This window comes from Trichomonas vaginalis, chromosome V, assembly GCF_026262505.1.
Source record: "Trichomonas vaginalis G3 chromosome V, whole genome shotgun sequence".
NCBI lineage: Eukaryota > Parabasalia > Trichomonadida > Trichomonadidae > Trichomonas > Trichomonas vaginalis.
Window position 1 is genome coordinate 24,841,883 of NC_067207.1, and position 11,420 is coordinate 24,853,302.

General features: G+C 28.7%; 5 protein-coding genes and 2 pseudogenes across 7 annotated transcripts, besides 3 other annotated features; 1 reads left to right on the forward strand and 6 right to left on the reverse strand.

The window, feature by feature from the left end:
• Positions 1 to 2,149: part of a mobile genetic element that runs on past the window's edge.
• On the forward strand, positions 56 to 412 carry TVAGG3_0397710 (keratin-associated protein family; the record flags this gene model as incomplete). The annotated part of the gene is made up of 1 exon (XM_051232585.1): positions 56 to 412. A coding segment is annotated over one exon (357 nt), but the record flags the coding sequence as incomplete, so codon positions are not given.
• TVAGG3_0397720 (uncharacterized protein) lies at positions 1,072 to 1,392 on the reverse strand (the record flags this gene model as incomplete). The annotated part of the gene is made up of 1 exon (XM_051232586.1): positions 1,072 to 1,392. The coding sequence occupies one exon, from the start codon at positions 1,390 to 1,392 to the stop codon at positions 1,072 to 1,074; it is 321 nt and encodes a 106-aa protein (XP_051102316.1).
• A 285-nt stretch (positions 2,150 to 2,434) lies between the features above and the next one.
• Positions 2,435 to 3,004, reverse strand: TVAGG3_0397730 (uncharacterized protein; the record flags this gene model as incomplete). Its single annotated transcript, XM_051232587.1, has 1 exon — positions 2,435 to 3,004. A coding segment is annotated over one exon (570 nt), but the record flags the coding sequence as incomplete, so codon positions are not given.
• A 534-nt stretch (positions 3,005 to 3,538) lies between these two features.
• Positions 3,539 to 4,110, reverse strand: TVAGG3_0397740 (annotated as a pseudogene). The gene has a single exon. A coding segment is annotated over exon 1 (572 nt).
• Positions 4,111 to 4,708: 598 nt separating this feature from the next.
• Positions 4,709 to 5,953, reverse strand: TVAGG3_0397750 (annotated as a pseudogene). The gene has a single exon. A coding segment is annotated over exon 1 (1,245 nt).
• A 435-nt stretch (positions 5,954 to 6,388) lies between these two features.
• Positions 6,389 to 6,994, reverse strand: TVAGG3_0397760 (uncharacterized protein; the record flags this gene model as incomplete). The annotated part of the gene is made up of 1 exon (XM_051232588.1): positions 6,389 to 6,994. The coding sequence occupies one exon, from the start codon at positions 6,992 to 6,994 to the stop codon at positions 6,389 to 6,391; it is 606 nt and encodes a 201-aa protein (XP_051102318.1).
• Positions 6,995 to 7,721: 727 nt separating this feature from the next.
• Positions 7,722 to 8,233: a mobile genetic element.
• Positions 8,234 to 10,864: 2,631 nt separating this feature from the next.
• On the reverse strand, positions 10,865 to 11,281 carry TVAGG3_0397780 (uncharacterized protein; the record flags this gene model as incomplete). The annotated part of the gene is made up of 1 exon (XM_001322354.1): positions 10,865 to 11,281. The coding sequence occupies one exon, from the start codon at positions 11,279 to 11,281 to the stop codon at positions 10,865 to 10,867; it is 417 nt and encodes a 138-aa protein (XP_001322389.1).
• A 97-nt stretch (positions 11,282 to 11,378) lies between these two features.
• Positions 11,379 to 11,420: part of a mobile genetic element that runs on past the window's edge.

Consider the following 11,420-nt stretch of genomic DNA (forward strand, 5'->3'; position numbering starts at 1 on the left):
TGGATTAAATACAATTCTTGAGATGATTTACCCCATTGGTTCAATATATACATCAATGAATTCAACAAATCCAGCTGATGTATTCGGTTTCGGTACATGGCAGCAGATTGTAGATAAATTCTTATACTGTGCTAACTCTTCAAAGCAAACAGGAGGCTCAAAGAAAATTAAAGAAGCAAACTTACCTGCGCACACTCATACAGGAACGACAAACTTTTCTGGCGACCATAGCCACTCATTAAGAGACCACCCATTATACAACTCAGACTATAAAGCTGGCAATGACGTTTTATCTCCATCTTATAACAATTCAGCAAAAAAGACTTTTCGACCAACTGAACCAGGAGGAAATCATGTCCATACTTTCACAACAAATCCAACAGGCTCGGGTGAAGATTACATGCCACCTTATATGACAATTTATGCATGGTTTCGTGTTCAATGAACGCTCAATGTTTGTTTCACAAACTTTAGAACGGCATAATTTAAATTTTTATTTTAGTATAAATGAAGATTCTACCATATGGTGTTATTGGAAGAGATAAAGATGGAAACCCAATATTTGATCCAAAGTTAAAATTAAAGTTACTGAAACCAAAACAGGATGAAAAAGAGAAAAATGAGAAAATGAGAAAGAAAAAAATTTAAATTATGCAATTTTATTTTTATCATAAATGACAAAATTAATTAAGCCAACTATTTCTAAATTAATGATACCAATGAAATCATTTCATGGAGTACTTATCCCAGGTTCTTCACAATTAGCCGGGGCAAGTGTTGTGGCTCAAGGTGGAACATTAGCGAATCCATTCAAATTAACTAAAGATGAACTTAATAAAATGATGATAAAATAAATGATAACAAAATTTTATTTTTATATAAATGGATACCCCACAAGCTCAAAATTTACCACGAATCATAACAAGGGAGGAAATGATAAAAATGATGCAAGAACGAATTAAAAACAACAAACCACGAAAACCGAGAAGATGCGGTTATGCAGTAATGATGGAAAGAAGAACCCAGAAGGGTTCGGCGTCTCGAAGAGACGTTGTCGAAGAGGAATAAAAATTAAATTTGGATTGAGTTTAAAAATTCATCTTTATTAAATTCATCTCTTCCAATCAATTTATTTATTCTATTAAATTCTTTTATTTTTGCTTCACTCAGTTTAAGGATTGAACGGTAAGTTTCTAATTTTTCGATTATTTCTTTCCTCTCTTTATCGTTTTCAATTACTTTAGTTTTATGGGCATCAGCCCCACCGCATTGCGGCTTCTTTTTGTAATAGCATATTTTTGATTTAATTCTGTTTAGTTTCTTTTTATATTCATTGTCTGGACTCTGAATCTTAATTGAATCAGGACTCTTGGCTGCTTTGTTGTCACTCATTTCTTACGAAATAAAAAAATTAAATATTATTTAAATATAATGGAGTAATAAAATAAATCGGAATTTCTATTAATTTATTGTCAACTTCAACTAATGCATTGCCGTTAATATATCTAACAAATTCAGCTATTGTGTCAAATCTTCGTCTTCTTTTTGTCATTGATTTATTAGTTTTTCCATAATCGAGATGAATCAAAACTTTATCCCCTTGTTTAAAATTCATGAGCCCCGAATTAATTTGTTCACGTTTAACATCATTTAACCTTTCCATTTGCTTTCTAATATATTCCCATTCTTTTGAAATATCATTTTTCATTTCCACTGGTTTCATGTTTATAGTTCTATGCCATGTATTATTGTAATAATATACTAACTGCTGTATGATGGAGTCATGATTTCCATCCCAGTATATCTGACCGTTAACCCCTAACGCATCTCTAAGAGTTCTCATTACCGCATCAACTATTTTATTATGAAACGTATATGGAGAAGATGAGAAGTAAAAATTAATTTGTGGGAAATAATGAGCCATAGCTGCCTGAAATCCTTTATCACCATCACCCCTTATATTATCTACTCTTTCATGATCTAGTAAGTATTGAATAGCTCTTCTTGTTTCCTGTTCTGTTTTCCCTTTCACCGGAATGCAATATAAATATCTAGTGTTAATGTTAATGGCAAATAAATAAGTAAGGTTTCCTTTTGAATATTCCAGATGATCGATTTCGTATGAATATGGATATGGTGCAAATGAAGGGCGACTAAATTTTTCCTTTAACGGTTGAATTTTCGGGTCAATTGGTTTATTTAATATCTTGAAATCCTTTTTAAAATCTTTTTGCTTCTTTAATGTTTGAAATGGATATAATAAAGTGAATGATGAAGGATTAACTGAAGGAGGAGGAGGTACTGTCGTTGGAGGTTTTGGTGTTGCAAGTGGTTTAATTTTATCTGCTTTGATTTTGGATGATGAAGTTTTAGTTGTTGATTTTCCTTTCATTAATTCTGGATGTATTCTATTCATTTGTTTTAAATATGCTGTATATAAAGGTTTGATATACTTTCCCGCTTCGAGTTTATGTTGAAGGATGAATTCCAAAAGTTGATCTTCATTTAAAAGTCGGGCTGAATATGGTTTAACTAATGAATCATAAATTAAAGCTTGTGCTTCATTTATGGTCTGAAGGACCTGGGCGTTTTGCACCTTTAGCTGTTGAACATTTGCTACTTTCTCTTTTGGTGTTGTTTTCGGCTTTTTCTTCTTTTGTTTTTGTTCCTTTGGCTTTTGCGGCTCAGGATTATATAATTTATATAATTCATCAATATCTTTTTCTGTTAATACTTTATTTTTGAAATCTTTCAACTGTTTAAGTTGTGATTTAGTTTTTCCCTTTGTATATTCATTATTTTTAATTTTGTCTTTAATTTTAGAAATTATTTTATCATGATATTTCAAAATTTCATTTTTATAATAGGAATAATAATAATCCATATCATCACCCGTTATATTGTTATTATGTTTTTGGAGATATGATTTTAATTCATAATAATTAAGAAAATTTTGATTAAGTACTAAATCATCAATTAAATTTTCTAAATCTGCGTTATCCATTTATATAAAAATAAAATAAATGTTTTAAGGGTGCCCACCTCTTTGAATCATAGTATCAAAACCATTATTTACATATTGAATCGCATCATTAACGGTTCCTCCTTCTAAAACGGTATCAAATGGTGGAGTCCAGATTTCCTGATGATGATCATAAAATCCAGCAAAATTAACCGTATTATTAGGTAAAATATGAATCTCAGCGGTATATCTTCTATCTAAATTTGGATGCCTTATATGTATACCATTACTGCCCGGATAAAATCTCAAACCTTGATTTTGTTGACGCATCAAATTATTGAAATTTCTTTCTTCAGGGGTGAATGTTCTTCTCCGTTGACGTTGTGGGTGGTGGTCGTTGTTGCTGCTGTTGATGCTGTGGTGGGATTTGAAAAATTCGTTGCGGTTGATTATTTGGAATCTGAAAGTTAAAACCATTTGGTATAAATCTATTCGGTTCCTTTTGTCTCTTCTGTGGCATTTTATTAAAAATAAAATTTTAAATTCATGACTCAACCCCTACGTTTTTAAATTGTATTAAATAAATGGCATACAACATCCATTTTCACAACATACAGCCTTAGTGTGTGCTCCTGTTAATGCAGTCTTACCGATTGTTAAGCGAGTCATTGACCCGTTTTTAAGTTGTAAATTAATATTCTGACCATCAAATATCACTTTATCATTTATTATATCCAAATAATTTTTAGGTGTTAATTGTTTATTTTGTCGTAAACTAACACCTTTCATTTTTTGTGCAATCTTTTTAAAATCACTTCCATCAATTGAACCGTTGAATGATGTATAACACTTAGGGCATAAAGCAACCATGTTATCACCTTGTTTCTCAATTGCTAAACCCAATAACTTCTTCTCATGTGCTTTTTCTTCAGCTTTATTCTTTAATTTAGGTTTAAATTTCTCATCAAAACAGAAGAAATCAAATGGTGCGAATTTGAAAATGTTTTTATCATAAAATTGTTTATCGGTAACAATTGCTTGAAATGCTTGAGTGTTAGGAAGATTTGGTCGCCAGCGATTGCCCAATAAGATGAATCAGTATCACCTTCAATGAAATGAAAACGATTAACATTCATGCATTTATACATAAAATCATAAATGAAAACAAATACCAGTATTTAGCATTATCTAAAGTGAAGAATGCCTCTTGTAAACATGTATCACATCTATAAAATCTATCTTTAAGCATCACTTGATATGTATCTCACCTATTTCTCTTATGTTTTTAAACTTATTTGACATACATGCAACGCGTGCCTTCTGTGCATTCATTATTTTAGTCTTTGCGTAATTTTGCGTATTCATTGCATCGTAACCATATGATCCATTAAGTGAAATCTTGCAAAATAAACTTTTTCCTTTATTTCCTTCTAATTCAGCCTTTTGTCTTTCGTTCATAAATTCGTTCGCAAATTCATTAAAACAAGTGTTTTTCGTAAATGTTAAAATTGATTGAATATCATCGATGATAAAATGAAATCTGTCTATTAGATACCAAAGATAATAAGAAGAAAATGGTTGATATTGGTTGTGTGTTGATGCTAACTGAGTTAATTTCCTCTGTTTCTGGTCAACTGGTAGATTGTTTGATTTCATGTAATTATACATAAAACTGCCAATTGTTTTTTCATCTGTGATAATATCTAAGTTTCTTATTATCGGTAAAAAGTTTATGTAATCATTAATGTATTTTTCATCAATGTGACCCTTTACTTCAGCCACGAATAAAGTATTTTTCTTCTTAATTATTCCCAGTGCTTTTGCTTTCTTTGTTGCTGTATCACAAATGATAACACCATTCAATCTTCCCGGCATATACATTTTATGGTCAGTATATTGAATGAAATCATGAGGATTAGATGAAAATGATGAAGGATATAATGAATTAAAATCAACACCAACGAAATGAGTCATAATGTTGGTGGTGTCCTCATTTGATACAGTTTTAGTTTCTGGACTATATGAAAGTTTATTAATGTGCGTGATTCCTTTAAGATTAACACGATGTTGAACATTTGATAGACCACCAGTAATTCCATTACGGAGAATGTGATAAGCTTCAACTGAATCTAAAGTCATTGGTAAATTATTTTTTAATGCATAATTTCTTAAATTGATTCTTAAACGTTGAACATCTTCATCTTTATTTGATTTTACGACATTGCAATAACAACACATTAACTGACAATTTTCTTTGGTATGTGGTTTTTCATTATCGATTCTATCAATGTTGGTTTATTGCATATGTAAACGCTTTACCACACATTTTGCATTTAGATGAAAGGATTAAATCGTGATAGTATTGAAAATCATCCATTGAAACATTATTTTTAGTATCCTTTCTGCTTTTTCATCTTGTTTCTTATATGATTCAATTTTATATTTCCAATACTTTTTCGTTAATTCAAAACTTGATTCTATCTCTTCCTCAGGATATTTTTCATTAGGATTAAAGTCTTTATATGCTAAAGCGTAACGAATCATTGAAGCATTCGATGATAAAGAAAGATTATGAAGCATATCAATTTTATAAACAAATGTTTCTTCAATAATTTTATCGATTGGGTCAATCATAATTTCAACATCTTTATTGCAATAATGAATAAAATATTCTAATCTATTCTTAAAATTTTTAGCATCATTGAGATATATTTGATAATCACTATCTGATATAGTTTCTTGAGTTAATGCTGAATAAAATGAATCTTTCGTGAATGGTTCCTTTATATAATTCTTCTTCGTAATTCTCCCATGTGATAAATTGATAAGGGAAAAAGGATTTAACACGTGATTTATTGTTTCCGAAATCTTGAGTGAATTGGTCTAATGTCCCACCCGCTATATAATTTCTGATGTCAATAAATCTCAATTCATATGGAACGTTTGTTTTCTTTACAATGATTTGCTTAAATTGAGAAGAGAACCCAGCATTGATTTTATTTTCCATTTTGCAGTGTTTAAATCACGAAGAATTAAATTTAAATCAAACTTTCCCGAATTAAAACCTATGATATTCACTTTATTGAATTCCTCATCTAGAAGTTCTTTAAATGCTTCCTTCTGTTTTTCATTTAATGTATGGGACAAAGTCCCCGCCGTTTGCGGCTTCAATTAATTCATTGTATTGACTCATATTTGATTTACAACTAATGAACAGGTTGAAAATAAAAACTCAATCCAATCAGAAATAAAAGAATCACTCGAAGTTAAGCAAAAATTCCTCGTATATGTTTTATCATTTAATTTAACCGTTGATGATACCATGAATGGTTTTAAGTAAGCGTTCAAAGTTGCACACTCAGAAAGTTGTAATTCTTCTTTAGTCTCTAATGTTTCGAAGTCAAAAGTAATATAATATCTTGTCGGTTATAATATTTCTGCAAATTGTGAGCTAATAACCACTGATATATCTTCTGTTTCGTAATATGTGGTGCATATGGTTGCTGTCTTTTGCAATTGAACGTCTTGAATTAATCTTCCATTATTTTCTTTACATTTCTCACAATGCTTTAAAAATCTTCTTTGGTTTTTCCTTTCTGGATCATCACGGATAGAATAAACTTCTTCTTTACAATATGGACAAACTTTATAGCCGGTGAGTGCTTCAACGTCTGTTATTCTGTCAGCGTGAAGTTTTCCACATGGACTCTGTGTTAATAAAATATTTACTGTTTCAAATTCTGGATCTATCATTATTGATTCCACTAATGGAAAGTCTACCTTATTTATGTCCACGTCTTCTGGTTGAGGATCACAATAATAGAAATCAATATTAACATTTAACATTCTCGCTAATCTCTCACTTTCTGATGAAATGTCAAACCCTTCATATGCATCTATTGCTTCATTTAAATAGCTTCTACGAGTTTTAGGATTAACACCATCAGGAATGTTATAGAAGCGTTTAAATAACCTTCTACCTTCTGCTCTAATTTGATTATCATTCATTTTAGCTGTTCCGTTTTTGTTCATTTATGTAAGAATAAAAATTAAAAAATAAATAAAAATAAAGTTTATTTTTTAAAGCCCATAAAATGAATTAAGAACACATAAATTTTTATCATCTGCGACGTGACGAATACATTTTAATTTACTCAAGAATGCGTACCCTGATACATTAAATCTAATTCCTGTCTTATTTAATTTCACAACTTTGAAAAGGAATGTATGAATAGCTATAAAATGATGAGAAGATGTTTTATGGGTTGCTTCCATTTTTTCTGAAATAAATGAATAAATATAATGTTTATAAGTTTTCATATCTTTTATGTTCTTAATAACGAATGGTATAGACCTTTCAACTTCGTCTTCCTTCGGTGCTGTTCTTTCATATGAAACATTATTGGTATCTTCAATAATGAAACCACAATCACACAAAATTTTATAGGTTCCAATGGTTTCTTTTGATATTTTATCTAATAAATCAAAAACTTTATCAACACCTGTGCATTTATTTAAATAATAATTTGTGTAAATATCATGATCTTCTTTCTTAATCGTATTAGTTGCATATGTCACGTTTTTAAGAGCTTTTTTGAATTTCTCAGAATCTAAAGGGGTGAAAGTAAGATACAAGGGTATTTTTCATTATCAATAAATTGTAACTTATGTTTACGAATAAATTTAGTACCTTCTTCTGAAAGTGTTTCGTCTATTTCACCATCTAATAAATTTTGTGTTGATTCTGAGACATAATTTTTATATCTTTCTTCATGAGATTTCTGTACTTCTGATTCTGAAGCTGGGATATTCATTAAACCCTCTACTTCATTTTCATTATATTTTTCAACTTCTCTTAATTCCTTAATTTTTCATCTATTTCATCTCTTATTTTTTTCAGTCTTTCAATTTCATTGTATTCATCATCTTTAATCCGTTCTTCATAATATTCAGGGAAAACATCAGGTTCTTTAGGTTTTTCTTCTTCAGATGTGGGATATAAGAAATTTATAACATCATCTTTATTCATTTTTCCATCATAATCTAAATCATTTAATAACTCGGCAAATTTTTGACAATTTCTTAAATAATATTTATTAACTTCATAACCCACCTCCTCTAATATATCCTTTATTTCCTCGTTTGTGAATCCTAATTTTTTAACGTTGTTAGTTTTGACGCTCATTTCATACAAAATAAAAAAATAAAATAATAAACATAACTAAGTTTTAATTTTTCGTAAGACATGAATTTTTAAAGTTTATTTTTCATTCATGAAAATAATTATTTCTAATTTATTTTATTCTCTCGTACATACTAGATTTAAAGAATTCAGAACATTTCCCATAATCTCCTAAATGTTTTCTTATCCCTAACGTGTGCCAGTTATTATATGAAACTGAATAAACTTTATCTTTATCTTTACACCTTTCATCACTTCCAATATATTTATATCTCAGTTTTGATTTAGCATTTTCATATTCATTAGCGTTTAATAATTCACAGTCTTCCTTTTTAAATAAATGTTTTATGTATTCAGGATTTAATACTCTACGTTTATATGCTCCTAACTTAGTTCTAAAGGTTTTTCTACAAAATTTAGGAATTCCATCCTCTTTAATGTCATCAATGATTTCCATTTCATTATTTTCAATTTCTTCTTCTCGTTTATGAGGTCTTTGATTATGACTCCATTGATTCCATGAAATTAAATATTCTTTATCATTATATTTATACCTCATTAGCTTATTTTGGCTTTCATATTCATTTAATAATTCACAATCTTCATTTTTAGATTGAAGTTTAACCCATTCAGGATTTAAACAATGTTTAATTAATCGCGGAATATCTGACATCATCTATATATAGCTTCTTTTATAAAAGATAAAAAAATAAATTATTTTAAAATTAATGTTAATTTTTTTAATGATTTATAAATAAATATATTTTAATGCATCGTCTATATATAGATGTAACAAAAAAAGTCACTAAACCCGTCATATCCTACTACTATGGCTCAAATATGAAAATGAAGATTATCCATGGCTAATTTGTCATTTTTCATCATAATTTAAATAATGTAAACTTGTAAGACCAATTTTATACTTAAAATCATCATAATATTAGTATTCAATACTAAATTTGAAAGTGTAATGATTATATACTGATGTTATCACCAATACCTTTTTGGGAAAAAAAATCATGATCGAATATAAAAAGTGAATGAAATACAAAATATTAATTTAATTCATGAAATGAAATTATGATGATAAAAATTTTGAGAAAAAAGTATAAAGACGTTTCATAGAAATGATTGTATGTGTTGATTCAAAAAGTGAGTCAATTCAGATCAAAATAAGAATATTGGGAAATTATTTATAATTTTGCATCATAAATAGAATGTTATCAGCTACCTTTGATACATTAAATAGAATGTTGCATGCTAATGATGATAGTGTATGGAAGATCTACTTTGAAAATCAATTTAGAGGCGAAGAAATTAAAAATTGCCAAAACTGTGCAATACCAGATGGCAAAGGTGAATATTACTTAAAACAATGCATATTCTTTGATTGTAGTACCCAAATCATCAATTTTAATGTTGATTCGAAGACTTCAATCCAACATAATCGTTGTGCCTTTAGTAATTGCAGTTCAAATCAAAAGGGATGTTGCATTCGCTTCAGAAGTACTTTAGAAGCTTCAATTGTTCAAAGAAAGTTTTGTTGTACAAAATGTCAAAGTCAAAATGAAGGTCAATTTTCATATGTCGATTTTGTAAGAAATAGCATAAGCAATATCACTGAAGGTTCTCTTTTTGATTTAGGAAAAGAAGATGCTGGATCTCGTTCAATTTATTCAAAAGGAGGTAATATTTTAGTTTCATCAACAAATTTCTCATCAAGTACAACAAATCAAGAAACTTTTGGTCATTTTGAAGTAATCGTAAATAAATTCATAAAAATTGATTATACAACCGCTGTTAATAATGTAGCAACAAATCAAGATGGTACAATAATATCTTTAACTTATGACTCGGATATCAATTTATGTAATATAATAAATAATACCAATAAGAACTCATCATATGGAATTATTTACCATAATTATAATAGATTTACAGTGGAAATTTGTTCTTTTATCAACAATAAATCTCCAGAAAATTCTTGTTTGATATATGTAGATAGAAAAAGTCAATTTTTAATAGTAAGCAATAATTATATTGACAAATCAATTCCAAAAACATGTAATGCAATAAACGTCAACATATTGAATCCAAGAGAACCATTTACCAACAAATTGATTCATTTTTCAACTGATTTTTGCCAACCAGAATTTCAAAATATTAATCCTATAAATAAGACTAGTCAAAATGAATATTTCTATCGCAAATTGAACAACCGTCGGAGATAAATTATTCACTGTTATTTGATTAACTAAATTTAATAATAGAAACGCGCAATATTTCTTATGTGCTGATTCATTTATGTACTGGCATCTATGCTTACATTTCCGATTAATGTATCAAACAAGGATTTTGCAAATTAACACTAAATTGATAATAAATATAAGGGTTACATTATTAGCGTTTCATTTAATAAATGAATATGGTTCTGAGTATTGAATATGAAGGATATTGTGTAGTTCCCAAATACTAAAGAAACTCTGTAATATCTTTTCTGATCAAAAAGATCTGCTAATCTTTCAAGAAGACAAATTTCATATTTCAATTTTGTTGAGTGCTTTGCTTTTATCATCGAAAGTTCTATTTTTGATTTAAGAAAGGAAGATGCTATCTCATCTGCAATTGATACAATAAACAATATAATACAATAAATTTATATCTTTAACAAGGAAAAATAATATAAAATACAAAACAAAAAAAATAAATAAAAATAAAAATTATTCGATTTTCAAGAAATCATTTGGATCAACAACAAAAGAAACAGGAGTGAGATCAATAACAGTTTCATCAATTGATACTTCTCTGATATCTCGTACTTTCAATGGTTCGATCTTAATTTCTTCTTTTTCGGCGTTTTTCTCTTCTTTCCTTCGTTTATTCAAGAAATTGACGTCGTTTGGTGAAACATAAAATGATGATGACCATCTCCTGATATCACTAGTGTGGTATGATCCCAATGCTGATTTCTTCAAAAGATTGTATGTGTCCATCTGTATATCAAATGGATAAACTTTTGGAGGATTGTCAAATGTAGATGTTGTTATGATTGCGTACTGTTTCGTACCGAAATGGTTAACAAAAAAGTGACAGAAAACCTTAAATTGCGCGGCAATTTTAATTAAAAAAATAAACATTAATTTTTGTGATTGATATTATGCATTTTATTTATATTATATAAGATTTAAATTTAGGGGAAAATTGAAAAAAATAAGATTGGAAGTCTTTAGGTAAGAAGGAAAGGGCAAGAGATATATAGTGTACCTATATACCTCT